The 25,718-nt window shown below is 36.2% G+C and overlaps 1 protein-coding gene across 1 annotated transcript in view; it reads left to right on the top strand.

Annotated features, from left to right (window-relative positions):
* Window positions 1-25,718, top strand: part of SEMA3E (semaphorin 3E) — a 211,306-nt gene that overhangs the window by 137,525 nt on the left and 48,063 nt on the right. The window contains exon 5 of the mRNA XM_036429568.2: window positions 24,855-24,948. Coding sequence (XP_036285461.2) covers window positions 24,855-24,948 — 94 coding nt within the window. The remainder of the gene's footprint in view (window positions 1-24,854; window positions 24,949-25,718) is intronic.

Genomic DNA, 25,718 nt, shown 5'->3' on the forward strand with positions numbered 1-25,718 from the left:
AAGGCCATGTACCTGGATGAGGTTGGTTCTCTGGCCTGTTTGGACATGAGTGGGAGGCAAACAATTGATATCTCTCTCACATGATATTTGTCTCTCTCTCTCTACCTCTCTCTTCCTCCCTTCTACTCTCTCTAAAATTTAAAACCAAACAAACATTATTCTCTGGTGAGGTTTCATGTAATTCATCTTCATATGTGCGATATTGACTATTTTTCTCATATAATTATGAGAAATAGGTGTTAAGTACGATTGAAAACACATTTTGAAAAAAAATCTGTATGTGACCTAAGAGGAATTTGTGGCCATCTGATAATGAGAGCAGTGAGATTTATTCCCAGAACTCCATTTGGAGGCTTGATAACATTTTAGCTGAGAAAATGAGAAATTACAAACTGTTATAGGCAAGAAAAATAGTTTGATTAAATAAGCTAGAGGCAGGCACGTATGGGATAGGTTTGCCATCAGTCTAGTTGGTTCGGAAGCAGCAGGATACAGAGTGAGGACAAATTGGGGAGGATTTTAATGTCAGACAGTGGCATTGTGTAGTTTATTTTAAAGGCAACATGACCACCACGAAGGAGTTTGAGCAGCGTTTGATTGGCATGGCATTCGTAACATTTTGAATTGACTCAAGCAGAGAGATGAAAGGCAGAGAGGAATCAGAGGATCGTGGGGGATATTTAACAGTGTTGTCACAGAAGGACAGGAAGCGTGGAGCTGATATGAGAAGCTGCTCAGCAGGGGAGTTTATGTAACTAACATTTTGTTGGATGTTGCTGATGAAAGGGAACTGCAAACCAATTCCATTTTACTTCTTGATGAGGAAGGAAAACAAAGTATTTAACAGCAAGAGGGAGCTAAGGAGACTGAGTAGGTTTTGTAAGAACATAAAAAAATGTTTGGTATTTGTCAGTTGTAACTCTTTAATTTCCATGTACAATTGTTTAAAAAATTTATCCTAGAGCCAAGAGAGAATGTTATCAGAATAGATTAAATCTCACAATAGATTTCATTATTGAACCCTTGGGAGTTAATGGTCCCTGAAGGATCCCCCTCACCCCTCTCTCCATCTTATTTTTTTTCTCACTTGCTTTCTCTTTCTGTCTCACCCTCTCTCACTTTATCAAAGAAACTTGGAAAGTGCCATTATTTAGATGACAGTAGAATGGGAATATCAGTGTAAAGAGACTGAGCAGACAGATCAGTTTAGTGCAAATTCAGAAGCACACTTGTAAAAGGAAAAAACATTTTTAAAGTGATAGGCAACATCATTAATGCTACAGAGAGGGCAGTTTTAGTAAAGTCGTGAGTAATTAGAATGTAGGAGGTTAAGAAATCACTGAAAATGCCCAAATAAAGGCAGCAATATTACCTATTTAATCCAGTGATGGACTTGTTAGGAACAGAAATATTGGGGAGGATATAAAAATGTGTAGAGTGTTGAAAGGTTCTCTTAGCACAGTGGGTATAGAAACGATATTTGTCAATAAGAGGATATGACCACTTAGCTTCTTGCAGCTAGGGTATCTATGATGCCTTCATCTTTTATCTGAAGGTTGCTTTTCCCTTCACCTTCTTTACCCCTTTCTTGAAAAGGTTTTGCAGTTTGTTCTTGGAAGTAGGGTGGGCGGGTTCATTTGGAGGATTGGCAGGGCTTTCTCTCTCCCACAGACACTGCAATCACCCACAGGTTAAATCAGCACAAATCTCTCCAGGTCTAGCTGTCATTCTGAAGGGACGCTACACTCTCAGTGCATAGGTATTGGGAATTTGAGAGTTTTTTTCCCCCCCTCAGGTTTGACAAAATTGATTTCTTCTCCCTGAAAGATATTAATACTCTGCATGCTTTAAAGCTCCCAGTAGTTCATCCGCAGTACCTGGAAGCTCATGGAGATCTTTAATAGCTAGTTTTGCTGTAGGCATTGTCAACGACCTTTTGGTTTTGCATTTCTAGTTGATTCGTATGGTTTTCTGGGAGAACTTATAGAGAATAGAATATATGTCTGTTGCTATCCTGTGTTACATCTTAGAGAACCTCTTATTTTCATTTTCATTTCATTCCATTGTTTAAAGTATTACAAATAGTACATATGTCTCCTTTTTTCCCCATTGGCCTTCCCCCAGCCTCTCTCCCCTACCCCGCCAGTGTCTGTGTCCATTGGTTAGGTTTATATGCATGCATACGTGTCCTTTGGTTGATCTCTTACCCCCTCCTAACACTCCCCAGCCTTCCTGCTATAATTTGACAGTCTGCTTGATGCTTCTCTGCCTCTGTATCTATCTTTTTGTTCATTAGGTTGTAATGTTCTTTATTATCCATAAATGAGTGAGATCATGTGGTATTTTTCTTTCACTGCCTGGCTTATTTCACTTAGCATAAGAGTGCCTTTTAAATAGTAAAATGCTATGCAAATATAAAAGTACTACAATAAGTACTACAACCAAGGTACAACCAACTACCTCTAATTTACTCACCATTGAAAGAAAATAGAAATTATGTGTTGAATATTAAGGCTGAGAAGAAAAAAAAAGGTTCAGGTATAAAATTTATATTTCTACAGAATTGACAAAAGTCTTGAACTCCTACAAAATTAAAGTTACTTTTATTACTTAGCAGTTGAAGTTTCTCTTAGAACACAGTGATATTAACACAATGATATTATCATGTTACTGTTTGTATTAGATTTCTATGTTGCAAATCAAATACCCAAAAACAACACATGTGTACTCTCACAGTCTCTGAGAGTCAGGATTCTAGGCACTGTTTAGCTGACCCCACTGTCTCAAGGCTGAAATCAAGGTATTTATTTTTTTTAAAAATCCTTTTTGTTGAACATATCACAGATGTTCCCCACCTTTGTATTTACCCCCCTTCACCCTGCTCCTGCCCCACCCCAGGCCTTCACTGCACTATTGTCTGTGTCCATGGGTTATTCATATCTATAATAATAAAAGTGTAATATGCTAATTAGACCAGAAATTCTTCCAGATGACCTTCTGAACAAAGCCAGGGCTGCCAGGGAAGCCTGGGTCTCTGGTGCCAGAGGGAAACCAGTGCTAGCAGCTGGGGTTGGGAAGGCCTACTCTTGCACAAATTTTGTGCATCAGGCCTCTTGGATGCATATAAGTTCTTTGGTTAATCTCTTCCTGCCCCCAAACCTTCCCTCTGAGATTCAACAGTCTATCCCATGCTTCCATGACTTTGAAATCAAGGTATTTCAAAGGCTGTGATCTTTCTGGACCTCAGAGACATAGTCCAAGTTCTTGTGGTTGTTGAGAGAACTTAGTTCCTAGCAGTTGTAGGATTCAAGTCCCTGTTTTCTCAGTGTCACTCAGGATCTGCTCTTGCTCTTAGAGGCCACCTGCAGTTCTTGTGAGGTGGCCCTATGACAACATGGCAGCAGATTTCTTCAAGGCCAGCAAAAGAATCTGCCTTTCCGATATACTATGAGGAAGTCATTTCACATAATTTAATAAGAACAAATACAATACAGCTACCATATAAAGTACTGAAGTCTAGAGGGTTATTTTCACCCTTTTGGATTTGTAGGGCCTACCATACTCATAGGGTAAAGATTATACAGGATAGCTCTATGTGGAGAGGGAATCTTTGAATGCCATTAGCATTCTGCCTTCAACATTATCCTTTACCTGTCTTACATATGAAAGGAGGATTGGATTGGTACTAGTGTGTACCAAGAGAGGAAGGGAGAGGGAGAGGTAATTAGAAACATCGATGAGAGAGAAGCATCAATCAGCTGCCTCCTGCACACCTCCTACTGGGGATGTGCCCGCAACCAAGGTACATACCCTTGACTGGAATCGAAACTTGGACCCTTCAGTCCACAGGCCGATGCTCTATCCTATGAGCCAAACTGGTTAGGGCAGTACTAGTGTTTTAAGAGGGTGTTTCTTGGGGTTCAAAGCAACCATACAAAGTGAAGGGTAAAAAATGAAATCATTCTTTCCTAAATTTGCTCATGGCTCTTAAAAGAATCCTACATTCATAAGACTTTCAACAATAAAAATTAAAAAATATATATATAATGAAATGAAAAATAAAAAGAATCCTACATTCCTCCATGCAACAATCATAAAGATTAAGGGGTATTAATCTTGGGCCAACTCCAGAATTTGTCTAACCAAACATGGAAAAATTTGATTATGCTTGAGGGCATAAGCATTTAACTATAAATTAGTGCCATATTTAATTAATGTAGGGTATATTTTCTCAGTGTATTTTAAAGACTGTTTTAATCAAATTTTAAATCTGTTGAATATATTACTCATGCAAAGGAGCTTGGCACCAGAGATAAGCAATAATTCACTTTTTTTATTTTCAGTCATGGTTTTGACACAAGTTTCCTCCAGTATAGGAAGTAGCAGCTCAGCTATTTAAGTTGAAATATTATCAGCTATACAATCATAAGATTTCATATATACCCCAATCCAGGATAAAATCCCTTTGAAATATGTTGGAAGCTATACCCAAATAATGTTCTTACCAAGTCAGTTCACATTTCTACTTCATATACTAGAAATGATGTATTTTGTAGTTGTCTGTATTCACTAGTTAAATATTTTGTAATGTGTGGTAAAAAAAAAAAGACTATTTATACATAATAGGATTTTTGCCTTTTAGAGTCCTATATTTTTTCAAACTATCCCATAGATTCTTTAGAGTTTGAACCTTTTATTTTCAATAAATTTTGAAAATACCGCTTTAGACAACCACACTTAAGTATACAAAATTGAATGAAATATAGATGTTATTTATCATACATACATTTTATCAAATATATTTTCCTCAAAGGTACTTAATATTTGCTTCTTAGTAGATTGAAACTTAGTTTCTTCTTATAGTACAGAGTAAAAATTTCATTGGGATAGCCAATAAAACTAGCAACAGTTACAGGAGGTTTAAAAAATAACCTAGCAGGGCCCTGGCCAGTGTTGAAGATGGTTAGAGCATTGGCCTGTGCACCAAAGGATCATGGGTATACCTGGGTAGCAGGTTTAAATCTTTGCTTGAGGGAGGCAACCAATGAATGTTTCTGTCTCACATCTATGTTTCCCTCTTTCTCTCTCTCTCTCTCTCTCTCTCTCTCTCTCTCTCTCTCTCTCTCTCTCTCTCCCTTTTTTCCCTCCCTCCCTCTCTCTCTTTCCTTCCCCCTCTCCCTCCCTCCCACTTTCTCTAAAAATAAATGGGGTGGTAACCAATCAGAGTTTTATGACTGATATTAGTATTTCTTTTCACAACACTGATTAATATGACATGCACTTAATAGTCTCTGTTTTTCATGAACAAATAACTCATATCTTGATTTTACAAATTTTGTTTAATGTCAACTTTTGTCACACCTGACTTCTAAACCTATAAAATTCCAAATATTTCCAAGTTTTTTCTTTTAATAGGTTTATGTTAGGTCCATGTTTACTTATGTATATTTAGCTATAATGATCTATAAAAAGGTTAAAAAATGTTAAAGGTAATAATTTTTAAATAATTGTGTAAAAATCGAGGTGGCTGTTAGCCATTTAAATAGAATAAATATATAATAAAAATTTATATCGAGTATTTAGCAATATTTATACTCTCAGATAATTTTTATATATTAAATGTGCTTCTATTATAGTTAACAAAGATATCCAGATTATAATTTGCACCAAGAAAATTTTATAAATCTCATAAGTCACCTGTTTTAAAGGGTAACTCTGGTCTGTAATTTCCTGATCCATTTATGTGAAAATAATATACAGAAATGTTTTGTTTTTAAAATGTTCACAATTTTTATAGCCTCATTTCAAATAAGTGATTAAAGGGTAATATGTATCACCCTATGAAATCAGGTTTATATTTTCTTTGGCTTCAGCCTATGAGTTTTTTATTCTGCAGACCAGATGTTCTATATGTATTTTTTACTAGAAATATAATGGAAATTATGATCAATGGAAATAGAAACTACTAGGCAACAATTCTCTTTTTTTAAAGCATGGAGAATGGAGACATTTTATTCATTGAGATATATATTGAATGTTTAATGTGCAAGAGGAAAGTATTTACACTAATGTAGTAGCTATCAAATAAAAGACAGAGATAAGTAAGAGATCAACTGAAGGACTTGTATGCATGCATATAAGCATAACCAATGGACGCAAAACTCTGGGGAGGGAGGGCATGTATGGGAGTGGGGGGGATTGGTAAGATATGTACACATATAATACCTTAATAAAAAAATGAAAAATAAATAAATAAAAAAGACAAAATATCAGTAGCCCTTTACAAAAGAAGACAAAAACTTTTGAGTTGGTAAAGAAGACTTAGGAGACTTAAACTGAACCAATATTTTTTAAAGAAATGATATATCTTGTCCATTGGGCACTCAGCCGTTTATTAAACTGTGTTTTTTTTGTTTGTTTGTTTGTTTTCTGCTTTCTTTACTGCAAATTAAAAGAGAGTTTTTCAGTGCAGGTGATAGAAAAGGCAGTGCCATAATCCCCAGGCACTGGGAAGTGAGCATGACACTTTCTCCACATCTTGCAGTCTGTCATCTTTGTGGTTTTTAAAACCCCTCGGGTTATTTAAACCTGGCCTCCACATAGAGGGAGTGTTCCCCCAGGTTTTCCTCTTCTGTCAGTCTTAATAGTGAAAGCTGGGGGCATGAACTGCCGCTGGGAAGGGAAACAGGATTCCTGTCCTGGCTTTTGTCTAACGATAATTATATGAAAGCTCTTAGAAAGGCAGACTGCTTGACACACTTCACTTACAGCTTCCTTTTGCAGAGTGTGTGTGTGTGTGTGTGTGTGTGTGTGTGTTTGTGTGAAGCCTTGCTCTCCATCAAGGTGCCTGTGAGAGAAGGTGAAGAGAGAAATCGGGTGATGCTGTGTTGCTGAGCAACTTCCCAGTTGGCCACTGCGGAAGGAGGGACCAGGAGAGGCGTAAGCTGGGCCAGACCTGTAACTAATGAAAGCAGCTCGGATCCTTAGGGTGCAATGAGCTCTGCTATGAGGATTTTTTTTTTACTTAAAATTTTGGAACAAAATATGAAAGTGCTCCCATACCACCTTTTGCCCACCGCTTTCATGCACTCCTTTGTTAATAATATGATGTTTGTTTTTGAAATGCGTTCATGTTTGTGTAAAAATAATGAAATGTGAATAGTCTATCTGAGGTTCTTATTTTAATTACTTTTACTCATGGGTATTATTTCATGGACATTACTATGCATATGTTAGGGTATAATAATTCATCTCATTCACTTAAATGGCTGCATGGTATTTCTTAGTAAGAATGAACCATAATATATAATTAAGTGATTTTTTTTAACTGTTAATCCTGAGGCTACAGAGAAGCAGAGAATGAGTCTGATGCTTGAGTTGCTGAGCATCTATAGGACAAATGAGATGCTCATCGATGTAGATCCAGAAGCATGCACGTCTCCAGTTTGATCAGATGCTATAAACTAGCACCAAATGCCTGATCCAGCTCACACATGTGCTTTGTTTGTCACAGACAGCGTTTCCTGTTTGCTTTCTTTTATAGAACCTACATTTGAAACTATGGTTTCACATGGTAGATGGTGATTTCCATTGGACTGATATGAAAAGAACCAATTGGGGCTAAGTAGCTGCTGCCTCACTCCTCAATAGGGGGCATGTGGTGAACAACCTTCCATGGTCCCCATCACAGCACAGTGCACGCTTACACCAGCCTCTGCCCGTTTGCCATCTCTGCCTGGGCTTGACAGGCATTTGTGTTTGTTCCTCAAGCACTAGAGGGTTATAAACTTCCTCAAAACCCTCAAGTGCTGCCGAAACTGGTTAGCTCAGTGGATAGAGCATCAGCCTGTGGACTGAAAGGTCCCGGGTTCAATTCCGGTCAAGGGCATGTACCTTGGTTGCAGGCACATCCCCAGTCCAGGATGTGAAAGAGGCAGCTGATGAATGTCTCTCTCTCATCGATGTTTCTAACTCTCTATCCCTCTCTCTTCCTCTCTGTAAAAAAACCAATAAAATATATTAAAAAAAACACACCCTCAAGTGCTTAAATCTAGCAGTTAGTCAATAATCATAGAATGAATGACTCAGTGAGTAAGTTAATGAATGAATGAGTGTTGTTACAGTGATATTTTAATGTAGACCTCTAAGATTCTAACAAATCCAAATTAAGAAATTGGTTAAAATGTTTATAAGATAGAATTGATAAGTAACCTGTCACACATAATTCTTTTAATTATCTAGATTTTTGCCAATTCTTGAGGAGGTTTGGTGATAACATAATAATATATATTTATTTTTACTTGTCTGGTTCTTTAGAACATAAATTAAATAGCATCACATAGAGAACAGAGAGTCTTTAAGTATAATATATTTTTTGGCAACTTATAAAATTCATACAGAAAATTATGTAGATCACAAAAAATGTACTTATGAAATTTTTACAAATTGAACACAACTATGTATTATAATTAGCATCCAGATTAAGAAAGATAACATCATTAGAACCCCAAAATCTTTTTTTCTCCCTTTAAAATCACTATTCTTCTTATATAACCACTTTTCTGACTTCTATCACCATAGTGTGTCTCTTTTAGAGTTTTACATAGATGGGGTCACACAGCACATACTTTGTGTGTGTGAGTGTGTCTAGCTTTTTTTGATTAATAATATAGTGAGAATAATCTATGTTGTGTGTAGTTATACTTCATGTATTCTCATTTCTGTGTAGTACTTTATATATGGATATATCTTAACTTACTTATGCATACTTCTTCTGCTGATCGCTTTTCTGTGCTGCTATGAACATTCTTGTGAGTGTCTTTCATTAGCATATGTATAAGTTTTTGCTTAGTATATTGTAGGAGTGGATTTACTATGTCATATAAGATGCATATGTTCAGTTGTAGCAAATACTATTAAACCATTTTCCAGTTATAGTAGCAACTTGATGTCCACCAGCAATGTATGAATGTTGTAGTTTCTCCATAGACAATACAGAGTATTGTGTTTTTTTAGTCATTTTGATGTGTGTGCAGTGGTATCACATTGTGGTTTTAGTTTTCATTTTCCTGATGACTAATAAGGTTGAGCATATTTTATATATTAATTGAGATTTAGAAATGTTGAGTCATTTTGAGTTGTTGTCTTCTGTTGGCCATTTAAGAGCTGCTTGACATTTGCCAAATGGGGTTTTGTTGGAATTTTCTGACCAAGCAAATGTAAAGTATCCAGCTCAGTGTTGAACATAGAGAAAATTCTCAGCAGAAGATAATTCCTATTGTTACCCCTTTCTTTTGCTTTTTGAAACTGATAGACAATTTAAAACGTCAAAAATAAAATTGGAAAAGAAATGGTAGAAGAGAACAGTTGGGTATAAAGGGGTGATAGGAAAATAAGAACAGGGAGGGAGAATAAAACCAATATTTACTATTTATGATATTGACCTTCTTGTTAACAAAGTAAGTCCAGAAAAATGTTGTGTTTTATAGTTCTCATTAGGAAGGACAAGTGGAGACATTAAGGCATAAGCTTTGGATTTAGCAATATCTGAGGCTTTATTTCTTCACTGTAACTTAAGTAGATATTTTACAAAGATTTCAATAACGTTGTCTTCATAGGGTCAGTATTGATACTTACATAATTATATGTAATATTTAAATGTAAAATATTTGACTATGAAAATATAAAATCATATGTAAATTAAAAATGTAGCCCACTAGTGAAACAAGTACTCTAAAAATTGACCACTTTTATCATTTCCATATTTGAGCTTTGAGATATATTTTGATATAACTGTTTATATAAGGGATATTAACAACATAATGGACAGTGATCACAATGTAAATTCATTACATTGAAAAAGCAGAGACTTTATGCATATGAACTTTTATATCTCATGTCAATAATTTATTATCATGCTTTATTATTTTCACATTTATAATACTGGAGCACCTATATGTTTTATTTTCCCCCTATGATGGCTATTGAGTAATGGTAGGTATTTTATAGTAGCTACATTAGTCTGCTTTAGGTTGAAAATGATGTCAAATGAATTCAGTTTTTAAATGTTCTTTTGAAAGTAGGGAAAAATCTTGAAAAAATATTCCTTAAGATGTTAATAAAATTATCTAACCCTAAAAATACATTTGACATTCATGGAAAGTTAATGACTGTAAGGAAAAAACATGTTAATCTTGTTGGTCATCTTGTTTTCAAGAATATTTTCACTATGACATTTGAGTATCATTAGGTGATTAAATAATATTATATGTTGGTTCCATGAAAACTAACTTGAATTTTATTAGTGTACTGAAGTTAAATTAGTTAAAAATTCAATTACATGTTATGCTATTGCTAATTCATGAATATGATATAGAACAGATGTACATAGTTAAATTTGTTGGTCTAATTAAAATATTGGCTTAACTAAAATGACATGTATTTTCAGTCTGGCAAATTAAATTTTGTCAGGTTTTATTTTCCAAAGGGAAATTAAAATATATTTTAAAGTAAGTAAACTATATTTTTCCTTAACTTTTAAAATTCTTCAATAGTGTGTGTGTGTGTGTGTGTGTGTGTGTGTGTGTGTGTGTATTTCCCAGAAAACAGCATTGACGTAGATAAAACAGCTGGACAGAGGAAAATAAAGAAGAGTAAAGAAGTTCAATAGGAATACAGGATTCTTGATGTGCTGTTCATCACCATCATCTTCCTACAAGAAAATGAGGAAAAGCAATATAGCACATTCAAGCAGAATGAAGTCCTTTTATTATCAAAATATTGGGGGAACGTGATTTGACAAGGCACTTTGGTTATTTCCACTTCTTGCCTCCTTTTCTAACTGACTTTTCAGTCTTCAACATTTTCTACAATATATTGCCTCTTCAGTGCCATTGGGCAATATAGATACCCTGATTTCTCTCTCTCTTTCTCTCTCTCTCTCTCTCTCTCTCTCTCTCTCTCTCTCTCTCTCTCAAATATATTTTCTCTTTCACAAGTAAAAGAAGTTTCTGTGTCAACCTTTCCATTTTCTCCAACAATAGCCTTCCTTCTTCTAAGATTAAAATATTAAATATTGGTTTTTATATGTCTATACATATCTGAAACATTTGTCAGGTTTTGGTAGTCTATATATATTGATCACTACATAGGTTCAGTTTTATTTCTGGAATAAAAATTTGAACCACAATTAATAAGCTGTAGACTTATCCTCATTCAATCTCTTTAAGAAAGTCTGTTTTCCTCTTTAATCTCCCATTTTCTCATTTGTAAAATGAGATGAAGGCATCTTCTAAATCTAAAATTTGGTATCAATGAAGTAATATTGTCTACCTCATAGTCTTATTGTAAGAATTGAACCATCTCAATAACAATCTTAATAAATATAGCACCACGTATTGAATACATTTCATTCGCTTTGATGCTCATAACTTCCCACAAGGGAAGAATTATTGCTTTCATATTACACATGAGGAAAATTAAAAAAGAGGTTAACTTGCTTCTTAAAGCTGTACACTAAGTGGCCAAATTTGGGCTGCATGGTCCAAGGCCAAGTTCTTTCCATTTCATGGTTATTTTTCCTGAATGCACTAATACATTAAGGCATCTTATAAACCATGAAGTGCCATATAAAGAAATTAATGGTGATGGCAATAATTGTGTCTATGCAGGCATCTTCTGCATGAACCTGTGCCTTCCACTATTCTTCCACTCTTTTCTCTAAACTTGATCATCATCCAAACTACTGACTATAATTAAAGACAAATTAAGGGTTGTTGGTTGACATTGTTATTTAGCCACTTACATGTAGTCAATCATATTTTCAGTCCTCTGTTAACTCTCCTCCCATTTTCCAAGGTAAAATAATGTACGAAAAGAATATAGGCTTTGAAACTGGACAGACGAAACTTCAAATCTGGGTTCTGTTCCCCACTACCTGTGTGACTTTGGGTCAATTATTAACTTTTTTAGATTTCAGTTTCCTCATCTATAAACTGAAATCTTTATTTTAATATAAAGCTTGCCAAAGTTGTATGGATTTTCTGATATATGATATCTGGAGAAGCAGATGCCCTAAGGACTGGTAATACACCCTCAATGTTAACTTTTACATTTTTCAAATTGTCTCCAGTGCTGAGTTCCTAGTTCTTAACTCTCAGCATTTGAAATGTCTCCCGTATTAGAAAAGCAAATGGAGGACATAGTAAAAACCCATAGCCTTCCCTCTTTCTTTTTCTTTAAAAAAATATATATTTTATTGATTTTTTACAGAGAGGAAGAGAGAGGGATAGAAAGTTAGAAACATCAATGAGAGAGAATCATCGATCAGCTGCCTCTTGCACACCCCCTCCTGGGGATGTGCCTGCAACCAAGGTACATTCCCTTGACCAGAATCGAACCCGGAACCTTCAGTCCGCAGGTTGATGCTCTATCCACTGAGCCACAGTTTCGGCTAGCCTTCCCTCTTTCAACTTCTAAGTTTAAGTATCTGATGCTACCCTTTCACTATTTCAGATATAGTCACCACTGAATGGACTCTTGTCACCAAAATTATTTATTCCATCTGTACTCTTTGTCATATTTCTTTCCTTCTTCATTACATTAATCTGCCACATTTTTTTCTTTCTTTCAGCACATGAAAATGTTTAAACTTCTTTATTCTAAAATAAAATCTACAAACAAAAATTTAGTCTCACCTCTATTTGCTAACTAGGATTTTCTATGAATGTTTCTATAAACTTTTTCACAGCATAATCTGTATTTGGCATTTCCAAATCTTCAACTTTCACTGTTCTTTGCTGTAGGGGATCACTTTTCTAAAACTGCTCCCTTTACTATTGCTCTTGACTTTCTAGTTGCCCAATAAGTATCTCTTTAACTCCTCAACTAATGGAACTTCTCTGCAGCATTTGGTGGTATGGTTTTTATATAGCTTTCCTCTTTTAGTTTTTAGGACCATTATGTTTTAAATAGTTTTAAAGTTCTGAATAGTCTGCCTTTCCAACCCTTTTAATTTTGGTGATGCAGAAATTCTCTGCTTGGTGAGTTTTCCTATGGTGCCTGCTTTCCTTGGTGTTCTGATTTATTCGCATGGCCTTCTCTATTATCTATTTGCTAGCTCCAAAATCTTAGCTATAGTCTTCACCTCTATCCAGCATTCTGCATCCATATTTCCTGTACCTATTGAAAATCATCCATAAAATAAATTGGTATAGGCATAAAGTTCTTAAAATTCATATTGACAAAGTAGGAGGACGTAGATTCTACTCCACCTTCACGACTCCCCTTTTTCTGAGACCAACGAGGCAATCACAACATTGTGTGCCCCATCTCAAGATACTGTATTCTCTCATTTGCTTATGTCTTTTGCTCTTACTGATCTTTTACTTAAAACACACACACACACACACACACCCCTCCCCAAAACAAAAAAATAAACTCATCTGTATTCTCTGCTTGAAAAACCCTAATTCATTTTTCAAGACTGAGCTCATATATCATCTTCTCTGGGTGCTTATCTCAGCTGCCACCTGGTAGAGTTAATTACTTTCTCTTTGCATTTTCATCATACTTAAAAATAAACTTTAATTATGAATTATAATTTCTATATGAATGCTGGAGTGTCTCTAAGGAAGAGACTGCCATTTCTATCTGTTTCATCGTGGCCAAACATAATCCGGATGGTAGTCACTGAAATCATTCACTAAAAAGATATAATGAGCACATGTAAACAGGCTCATCTTTTTTAATGCTCACCTGAGGAAAAATTTCCCTGAATTTTAGAGAGACTGGGAGGGGAAGAGACACAGAGAGAGAAACATCCATGTGAGAGAGACACATCAATTGGTTGCCTCTCACATGAACCCTGATTTGGGGCCAGGGATCCAGCCTGCAATGGAGGTACGTGCCCTTGACTGGAATTGAACCCTGGACCCTTCCGTCTGTGGGATGAGCCTGAGCTAAACTGGCCAGGGCCAATCATTTTACTTAACCTAATTATTTATAACAGGGAAGTTAGGGGTGATCAGGCTGGCAAGAGAGGGCAGATAAGGGTGACCAGGCTAGCAGGAGAGGGCAGTTAGGGCTGAACAGGCCAGCAGAGTAGGGAAGTTAGGGGCAATCGCAATCACGCCAGCTGGGGAGCAGTTAGGTGTTGATCAGGCTGGCAGGGGAGTGGTTAGGAGGTAATCAGGTTGGCAGGCAGAAGCAGTTAGGGGCAATCAGACAGGCATGCAAGTGAACAGTTGGGAGCCAGCAGTCTTGGATTGTGAAATGGATGGCCCAGATTGGAGAGGTTGCAGGCTGGGCTGAGGGACATCCTCCCGCCCCATGCAGGAATTTCATGCACTGGGTCTCATTATATATATATAATATATATTATATATTATATATATATAATATTATATATATAATGACATTTCTAGCTTCTGGACTAATTATTTTGGACTGTTTCTTCTTTCCTATTACTAAAGTTCTTAATCATCATTTAGATTTTTACCTCTTATGTAATATCTATAGTTAACTGCTTTGATTTCAGTTCCAGGAATCTTCCTGTAGCTCAATTGGCATCAATTGTAGGCTAGTTCTACCCGAGGCTGTCCAAGTAACTTTTTCTTTAGCTGGAATTAGCAATCCTTGGTGGTAAATTGGAGAAGAGAGCAGCTAGTCTGTTTTGTTATGGCTCTGCTATGATCTATGCCAGTTCATGTTAGCACTTTTTTGGTGTAATGATACTGTCTTCCCCTTACATACTTTTCTACCCTAAGTGGCCCCAATAGGCTGTGAATTTGGGTTTTTGTCTATAAACCCTAGTCCAGCCTTTGGGGCCTGCTTCTAGTTTTGCTTCCTTCCTTAATTCAGTACCCTTCATCCATGAGGAGGAACACCACTACCCTGCTCAGCCCCTGTGGTTACCTTCAGGGTGAGGTGCCTGCTGGACCAAACTCCTCTAGCGTCTGGCTGCTGCTTTCAATTTGGTCAGCGGCAGCACAGGAGCCCGAGAGCGCATGGGATGTACTATATCCCCGGGCCAAGCAATTTGCTGCTTCCTCACACCTTTTCCTTTCCCCAGGCACAGGCTGCGGGCTGTGGGGCTAGCCATCCAGTGAGCCACCCACCCACCAGCAGGCTGGGGTCTGCAGAGGGAGGCCTAGTCAACTCCAAGTTTCTGCTGATTCCCTGTGCATAGGGTCTTCCTGCGTGTGCCCAGGGTTGTCCCACAGGCCTGGGGACAGGGCATTAGCTCTCACTGGGTAGCACCACGAGCTTCTCCATCATTCGGTTACAGGCAGCTCACATTCTTTCATGAGATCTGAACCGCCCTCCCAGTCTGTCCTTCCTCAGCTTCTGGTTCATCTTTATACTTGCTCTCCTATCATCACTTTGTTTATAGTAAGTGGCCCCTTATTTAACTTACTGCATGGCAATTTGTCTCTTGATTGGATCCAGACTTACACAGATAACCATGTATTCCCTCTACCTCTTAAGAACCAACTGCTTGCTGATTTTCTATTGAAATTACTAAAAGGGTTTTACCAACGTGAAACTGTGTATCAGCATATGCTGCTAAGGAGGAAAGGCTTCCAAATGCTGGGAAGTCCAAGGACATTTTGTTAGCCAAGATGCCACCAGGTTGGCGGAAGGTGCGTAGGATCAAACAACACTGCTTGGTGATCCTAAGCACTGCAGAGAAGTTTCTAGCAGATTCTCAAGACTTTGCCAGGAACATCTGGCGAATAATGACAACACATTACTTACATGATATAGATAGAGGCCAGCCTAAACATAAAGTTGCATGCGAAAAGGCTATAAAACAAACAAAGACATATAAGAAACTGACGCCCAATGTAGCAGCTTTGGCAACCGCAAGAAGAAAGAAGAAAAGTAAACAAAACTTGTGGTAATGGTGTTTTCTTTCAGGACTTTCTGTAGGAACCCCATTTCTATTCCCTCAGGTGACCAAATCATGGTTGAGATAATACACATTTTACATCAGCTAAATATTAGGTCTAGTAATAATTAATGTCGTTTGCTAATACTTTTTTAAATCGAATTTATTTAAACAATACAACAAAATTTAATCAACAATATAGTTGCCATTGTTTTCTACTACTTGTGCCCAACGCTCAGGAAGCATTTTAATCCCTCTGTTGTAAAATTCTTGTGATTTTGATGCAAAAAATTCGGACAATGCATTTTTCAGGCATTCTTCATTATTAAATTTTTTTCCAAGAAGAAAGTTTTGCAAAGAACGAAACAAATGGTAATCGTAAGGGGCAATATCAGGAGAATATGCAGGTTGAGGGAGAACTTCCCATTCCAACTGGCGCAGTTTTTCAGCAGTGATTCTTGCAGTATGCGGTCGTGCGTTATCGTGGTGAAGAATTACGCCCTTCCGATTAATCAGCGCAGGTTCTTTTTCTCTTAAAGCTTGGGCTAACCTTTCCAATTGGGCACTATACACTGCACTTGTAATGGTTTGGTTAGATGGTAAAAGTTCATAATGAAGAATTCCTTTAAAATTCCACCAAACACACAACATCACTTTTTTCGCATGCAAGTCAGGTTTTGGCGTGGGCTGGAGCCTCATTTTTGTCCAACCATTGAGGCCACCTTTTCAAATTAACATACAGCACCCATTTTTCATCTCCGGTAACAATTTGCTCTAAAAACGGCAAACGGTTTTGACAAGAGAGGAGCGAACTGCAAATTGTGACTCTTTGATTACGGTTGTTGTCGGTCAACTCATGAGGAACCCATTTTCCAAACTTTTGGACTTTACCAAGTGCACACAATTGATTGGAAATTGTTTTTTGTGAACAATTTAAAGTTGTCGCAAGCTCTTGTTGGGTAATTTGAGGATTTTGCACCAAAAGAGCTTGAAGAGCTTCTTGATCAAAATTGGACACAGGGCCTCGACCACTCTTGTCATCTAACGAAAAATTTCCCTCGCGAAATTTCTCAAACCAACGCTGGCATTTTCTGGCGCTAACTGCATCTTGACCAAGAGCACTACAGATGTTTTTTGCAGCCTCACTTGCTTTTCTTCCTAATTGGAACTTGTAAAGCATGCAGTGCCGAATATGCTCTTCATCCACCATCTTCTTAGCCCTAGTTTTGCAACAAAAACCAAACCAAACACAAACTTTTTCAAGCAAAACTTGTTAATTGCACTTCACACGTTCTGTAGATACCACGTGTTTGAAGGTTATGTCAATACAAGTCAACGCCAAGCAAGATTTTAAACGAATGTTTAAAACTACATTAATTATTACTAGACCCGTGCCAGGACAAAAGTGAAGGAATCAAGGGGAGGGACACTGCGAGAGTTAAGTGGAGAAGGCTTACCTTGTTTCAAAACAAAAGCCAGCTGGTGAACACCTCTTCACCTCAGTGGCATCTACAGAAAAATCAGCGATTGTCTGGGGCTAAAGAAAAGTTTCTGTAGCCAAAATATCATAGCACTGGGGATTAAAATGTATTTTTAAAAGAAACGGAGAAAGAATTAAGATTTGTTTGACACCCACATCAAACTCAACATGAGCTCTATGAGATAAGATATCAAAAATGGGACAAGACTGGAAGGAAATACAGCTTCCACGGTGGTTGTCCCTTATTAGCAGGGTTATGAAAAGTCATTATTCTCAGCTTTTATATTTATATTCTACATTTTCCTCTTTAATGATATATAGACTTAATTTGTAAATAATATTATTTCAGTCATTTATAGTCATACAAATCATTGCTTTCTTCTTTGTAAGGAATTCAAAATATAAAGACAATTATTTTTCTTCAATATTTTCCCAACCTCAGTCCCTTCCCCAGACACATTACCACTAGCACTTTGGATTGTGTCTTTTAAACCTTTATCTTTCTGGAATGAAACAACCTAAACTGATGGCAGTGGCTCATAGATAAACAACTATATCTACATCTGTGTATATCTATATCTACCTTTCTATCTACCTGTAATAATGCCACACCTGATTTAACCCCAGTCTCCTCCTGACTGTAATGTAGAGCAAGTCAGTGCTCTTCCTGCCTGAGCTTGTTCTAGTACTTCGTGTAGAGGGGTGGAATTCATTGTGAGGATTGGATTCATGTCAGTAAAGCACCTACAGTAGTGCCTGGCGAATAACAAAAGTTATGTAATTGTCAGCTATCAGCATCGCCACCAGCAGCAGCGTTGTCATCATCTCATTCATCTTCTCCGTGGGCATCAACTATTGCCATCACATGTCCTTCACAAATCTGAATTCCTCGTCCTAACATATTTTTTAAATCTCATAAATTGCCTTTCATTTAAAAAGTATCCAAATTTGTTAGTCAAATGCATCCTTAATATGAAATGTATCACGTATCCTTAAGCACCTTTCCTTCCACTCCTTTTTACTGTGCTCCTTACTGCAACCTAGCTTTTCTCTAAGTTGCATCAGTGGTGAAATCCTTTCAGCTTTTACCTTTAAATTAACTTTCCAATTCATTCCTGCTCCATCCTCCTGCCAGAACCATTGTAATCCCTGAGTACCTCCACTAGCTACCTTATAGCTCACTTGCTCTCCAGTCCAGTTATTTCTCTGCTGTCAAATGAAGCTTGTGAAACAATATCTCTTTATAGAGCGTTCGTGGTTTACCCCTGCACATGGACTGAAAGAAGTCTAAATGCCTCATCTCAGAAAGCCGGAGTCCTTCCCAGGCTGGCTCTTATGTACTCTCTCAGTCTCCTCTCCTCCTGCTGATTACACTTCCCCTGTGCAAGTCTGGTTCCAGTCTGTCAGAACTACTCCCTTCTTTTTTACCCAGCCCTTCATCGCAGCCTTGAATGAAATGTTTTGTTCTACTTCTAAAATGCCCTCTTATAGGAGAAGGGGTAAGAAATGGGCATTAGATCTTCCCATTGCTAGCTGCGTGGTTTTGGCTAAGTTTAATATTGCTGAGCCTCAGAAACCTTACTTGTAAAATGAGGATAAAATTATCTGTCTCATAAGGTTGTAGTAAAAATAAATAGAGAACTAAATAAGGTTGCTAACATAATACTTGAGCTGTAGTGTTCCCAATATAAATCTCAATCAACTGATTTTTGGTTTCCTTAAGAAAAACATCCCAGAATATCACCATGTCTCTCTCAGCCCAGACCATTCTATCCCACAAACTAGAATGAGGTTTGAATTTCCTATTTTCCTCATTGTTTGTACCTCATTATAAGACTTTCCACATTGAGCTATGCATTATACTAATTGTATTTCCCTCCCTGGAGTCCAGAAGACACAATTCCTGTCCTGTGATTTTTTTTTTTTTTTGAGCATCACTACATTTAAATACATATCTTAAAGACTTTCCATAAACAATAAGAAAATTTCAGTAACTGTTTTGTAGCTTGTTAAGTGCCCTGCAGAAATGAATGATTACCTTTGCCGCACCTCACACAGGGCTGTTCACACAGGACTAAAGCACATACTGAATCGAAGTGCACATTGAAATGGAGTTTATGTTGGATGCTGTTTATTCGACATTCTGCTGTCTTTGGTCATGTGGTCAAAACACGCTTGTTGTCTCTAATTTTATTATAGTTCTAACTTATTCTATATCTACAGGTATAATCATACTTGTAGAGACTCCAGAATAATCATACAAAAGCATGCTAAGATATGCTCGCATCTCTTTTTACTTTTGTGTAATAAGCTAATTTTTGTGGTTTGAAAAAGGGAGGACTGAGATGCGAGAAGAAAGGTGGAGCACAGACTGTCCTACTGAGGACCAGGTCATGGGGTAGGGTTTCCCATTTCATGTATCCAGCAGATTAGACTGGCAATTATTAAATCTTAGTGTTTAATTCTTATCAGCTTGGAAAATAATTTTGGAATTCTCATCTCTAACTACATAGGTGATTACAGTGTAGATACATTTCTTTATAAGTATACTTACTATGAGAAAAAGCCAGGAATCACATAGCCCAGACTCCTCTGATAACCATGAAAGACATTATACCGTAACCCCGTTTTCCATAATTGCCTCTGTTGATACTATTATACTTAACTCCAAGAGCTGTATGGCCCCAGCCAGGGTGGAATGGCAAATCATTTGTCACAAAAAGTGTCCTTTCCCTTGCAGCTGTCCAGTTCTTACTGTGCAGATGGTGGGTTTATTTTTCCTTTTACCAGCAATTCTTTACTTTCTCACACAGGACTGTGATCCTTTGTGATCCTGTATGACTCAGTCAGTAGTAAGGGCACTCATAGAATTGAGGGGTTTTCAAATGTGTCCAAGTGAAAGGGGATAAGGACACAGAAATGAGGGATAGCTCTGAAGGCTCCCAGCATATTAAAAGGGCGCTATGACTTCCTTCCCATGAAAAGTAGACATTCATAGTTTTATAAAAAGCAGCTTTGTCCTCAAAAAAGAATTCTGATTCTTGTTTCATTGTGTGTGGTCAGAATAACAGTGAAAATAGTCAAACCCAGAGAAGGTGGACAGGAAAAGCAGTACAGAAGAAAAGTCTAGATCATAAAGCTAACTTGAGTCGGTATGGTCCATTTCTTCCCATGTGTAAATGTATAAAGACCTCCACTCTTCAGTTAAATTTTTGAAAGTATACATAAATATTTATTCATTATTTTTAGCATTCTCCTATTCAATATTTTAATGTTAATATTAATAAATATTAATTTAATAGTAAATAATTTTGTATTAATATTTCCAGTATGATATTGGACATATTAAATGATCGCTTTTATTATATACATATAGATTATTATATGTACAAATATAATGATATCTATATCATACATTTTATTAAGAAACAGGTACAGTTCAATTCAACTGCTTATTGGACATGCTGTGGCAGTTATTTTATCGTACAGTGTATATAGGAAATCATAAGTTTACATTGACCAAGTAATCACTACTACCACTTTTTTCTACAAATTCACCCTAAAATATCTGTACTGGATAGCATTTTCACAACGGTTCAAAAATTAGGCATACATAGTTATATTCACTAAAATTGTTGGCATTTTATATTATATATAATTTTTAGTGACCTTTTCATTTTGACTTTGCTATTTGTTAAGTTGGCAATTAAAAGGTTTCTTTGCTTAATTTTTGTGGGGTTTAAATTAAGTAGTATGGATCATGCTTCTTAAATTCAATATTGACTGAATACTTAGCACATTTAGGCTTCTAGAGTGTTTGTTGAATTATTCATATGAACATAATCACAATGAAGTGGGGGATAATGCAGCAAAGACACATAGTATGGTCCATGAGAGAAGTTTTGCCTGGGAGAGTCTTGGAGAGTATCTGTAAAATAATTTTTCAACATAATTTTCCCATTAAGTATGAGTCAGTGTTATAGAGCATAGGAAGATTGAATTCACTTTGCCCAAAGAAAGAGTGTAATTAAAGATCTATGGGTATTATCATGTATTGAACTTTTAAAGAAAGTCTATCAGATTGTCTACTGAGTTTTGATTGGATGGTAAGACTCATCAGGAATGATTTCTAAATTTTAAAGCATTAAAAATAAACTGTATTACTTTTAGAGAAAAAATGTGCAAATGAAAAACAATTAAAATGCAAACCAATTACTAACAACTTTATTCCCCTTTTGCACATTTTCCCTCTTTGCTTATTCAGTCTTTATGACATGTTTCAAATATTTTTTAAATAATTTTTTTATTGCTTGACATAAAAAATGGAAAAAAATGGTAAAGAAGCAAATCATAGTCAAAATTGAATTGTGATACAGATTATTAAATAGCTATTCAATTAAGAATTAAACTGCATATTATGTCTCCAGCCAGTTTGGATCAGTGGATAGAGTGTTGGACTGCAAGCAGAGGGGTCCTGGGTCGATCCTGGTCAAGAGCATGTACCTTGGTTGCAGGCTCCTTCTCTGCCTGGGGCCTGGTTGGGACTCCTGTGGGAGGCAACCAATCAACATGTTTCTCTCACACAATATTTATCTCTGTCTTTCCCTCTCTCTTCTACTCTTCCTAAAAATCAATGGGAAAATATCCTTGGGTGAGGATTTAAAAAATAATAATAATAAATAAAGTGCATATTATGGTTATTTATTCTAGACATGTATGTACCAAAAATGCATCTTCATTTTGTTTTCATTGTTGACAGATATATGTGTATGAGCCTTGTATATTTTACTTTTTCTCTAATCATTAGAAATAGCTAACATAATAGGTGATTATTTGTTTTTCAGTATTTGCAATGTTCTAATTTACTTTGGACATCCCCTAGATGGGAAATTCTCATTTTGTTTAACTGGTATTTAACACCTGACATACAGGGACTCACACCTATTGAAAATAACTTAACAATAGGCTTGCTGAGTTCTGAGGACTTTCCTCAAGGCCTAAAGGGGAAAATTCTCCTGGGAAGATATACCATTTATGCTTTACAAACATTTTTCTTTTTATCTGAGTAGCACACGTGTCTGTGAATATTTGTAACCTAGATGTCCTGCTTTCCCTCAAGCACAGGAGGATATATTGAAAAACGTCTCCATATTACACCAAAACAAAGTGTGCAGCCCACACTGTTAATGCTAGTGATGTCTTGTAAATTTAAGCCACATAACTCAAGCAGAAATTCCAGCTGTTAAAACATAGATAATGGGAAGCCAGGGTAAGTCGTGACCAACATTCTCAATAGGGTTAAACACCAGCATTACACAGTCCTTGAACCATAAACTCGATTTCTTTGGGGTCATTGACAGTGTCATCATGCCTCAAGTTTTCTGGTTGGCTTGGTTGCTAAATTTCACTTCATAGAAGAAAATTACATTACTCGCGTTTTAGCATTTTATTGGATTGTGCACTAAATTATACACTGCATTTAAGACTACATTGAACGTTCAAAATAATGTGAGAAACTTTAGATTTGAATCTGTAGTTAATCTCTAAGTTATCTTGAACTATGCAAAATAAAGCAATAAAAGTTTGGAATTTGCCTGCTTTCCATCATAGTATCAGTACTATCAGTAGGGTAAATATTTCCTTGTACTTCTTTTTAGCAATTTTCACACCTCAATTGAATAAAGTTGCAAAAAATAATCTATTGAGTTCTAAGGAATAAAGGTGAATTGGGTCAGTGTATCTTTCAGTCATATGCAGCTTAAGGAGGTAAAGAAAACCTCTGCTCAAAACTCATGGGACAAAAGCTCAATAATAAAAAAGAAGTCCAGTATATCCCTTAAACAGCTTCATACCCAAGCATTGGGGCATTTAACTATATTAGAACATACGTATACCCCACCTATTTTTCCAAATGTTTATATAATGACAGTGACAAGCAATTATTATATTCCTAGACTGGATCACTTCCTCCTCTGTGTAATGCTATGAATATGTTTCCCAAATTTAATGAAAGCCCTTCAGCATAGGCAGTAGCTAGGTAGACCAATAATTATGTCTCATTTGAACAAGCATTTTCTTGTCATGTCATTGCAAATTTTTGTCTATATGGAAGTGAACACAAAAGTGTCTCAAATGATTTATGGGGATTCTTACACTCTACTAATTTATATAAAGTGTCTACAAACAGGTAACACCTTTTTTTTTTCCTTAAAATATCAGTTTAGTCACATTCTGGGTTAAGAGGACATATTTGTTCTATAGCCTGTGGTTCATTTCCAAAGATATAACTGGAGGGTTGCAGGTGAACTCTGCATTTAGCAGAAAGGCTTTTGAAAGACAGAGTCAGAATGACGATTCCAGGTTATCATCCAGAGAAAGAGGAAAGCATGTCCAGTAAGAATGGCAACATCAGGATAGAAACAATAAAGTGAAATAATTGGGGCAATTATAATTATACTTGGGGGATAACCAGGCTTGAACTGAATGGGTCCATCTCTACCTGGATTTTTTTTTTTTTTTAATTAAGTACCAAAAATGTTTTGACCTGTGGTTGGGAATCTGTGGATGCAGAGAACTGACTATAGAAAGTTCTGTGTAGATTTTCAGTTGCATGGAAGTTGGGATGCAGGTCCCTCAAACCCCATATTTTTCAAGAGTCAACTGTAATTTTTTTCTACCAGATTTTCATTATTAAATATTATCACTTTCCCATGCTAAATTTCTTTTATCCAAACCATCTATAGCACAATGAATGGACAGTAGCTATAAAAAAATTTTTCTTATTGAAAACTTTGAAATCTGAGAACATACCAAGAAAATTTCTGTGGTTATGTGCTTGCAATAGGAACCAATAAAGTAATAGTTTTCATGGAACTATTGATTTTAATACCTCATTTGTGTTAAGCCAGACTGAAATATTGCTCATAGTGTGACATTTATTTACATGAATATATCCAAACAATTATGCAGTAATCATTCTCTAAATTATTAAGCTTTAGATGTCTACACAAAGAATATGTGATGAAGAATAAAAATGATTGGAAATAAATATTTCATATTATTGATGGAAATCTTTAACTTCCTTTATAGACTATTCAAAAAAATCAATAATGGTCTTATGGAATGAAAGCCTGTTTCCATGTTTATCACTGAATCTTATTAGTGACCTTTTTTTCAGCAGGTTTTCATTCCTTTGGAATATTCAACTGATACATCTCAGAATAACTAATACTCTCTGGCCAAGTGATAAAAACTACTAATTTCATTCATTTCATCACCTGCACTTTTTAGGAGTGAGAAGCCCCATAAATGACTGCGAACATGCATTTATTTATAAAACCCGGTAATTCTTAAATAACTTGATGTTACTGTCCAGTGCCCTATTTACAGTACCTGTTTTGTAAATAATTAAGGTTAATATACTTATGTAAACGATTCTTACTAAAGTTGGTATAAACATTTTTGTATTTTTGGTTTTCTTTCAAGGATCCCCAGTTTCACCTGGAGTCACACAGGTCTGAGAGAGGAAGGGGCAGGTGTCCTTTTGATCCCAACTCCTCCTTCATCTCCACTCTAATTGGTAATTATCGCTGCAGCAGACATCAGATGCTAGTCTTATCAATTTTGAAATGTCAGTTGTATTCTTTTGGTATTTCCTTGTGCCTGTTGCTTTGTCATGTCTATCTGTGCTGGGAGTGATGATATTAAATTTCTAGTCATGCTAACTTGAGCCAATTTGACTGTAAAATAACAGCTTTGAAGTATGTGTGTCTCATTTTGAAAACACAAATCAATATAAGGTATTTTGTACTGTACCATCAAAATTCAATTATATGAATATTTTATAAAAACAAAATAGCTAGAGACACTATTTTAGCTTATGTTAGTTCTTTATATTTTAGTTTTTCCATGATTTTATGGGAACTTTTAATAGTCTTTCCTTGGTGCCTTTCTCTTTTTCAGTAGAATTCAACAGAAAGTCATCCTAATTGAAAACTTCAAAGTTATTTATAAAAATTCCTGTTAATCTAGAATGTAAATAATAGAAGTCAACCAGCTCACATGATCACTAAATGTCCACATTGGAATAATAGAATAAGCTGGCCATGTCTGTAAATTTCAGTTTGATTCAATTTAATTTGATGAAGAACCTTACTTAAGACACAGCACAATACTATTTTTTTTCTCTTATACTATTTGGGGTTTAAAGAAGCACACTTGTTAAAGTACTGCAGCACAATGATGATACAGACAGATGGATGAGTTCCATCTGTCTGTATCATGGTAAGATGTCAGAGATCACACTCTTCCATCTTACCATGATACAGACAGATGGAACTCATCCATCTG

The sequence above is a fragment of the Pipistrellus kuhlii genome, unplaced genomic scaffold, assembly GCF_014108245.1.
Source record: "Pipistrellus kuhlii isolate mPipKuh1 unplaced genomic scaffold, mPipKuh1.p scaffold_m20_p_10, whole genome shotgun sequence".
NCBI lineage: Eukaryota > Metazoa > Chordata > Mammalia > Chiroptera > Vespertilionidae > Pipistrellus > Pipistrellus kuhlii.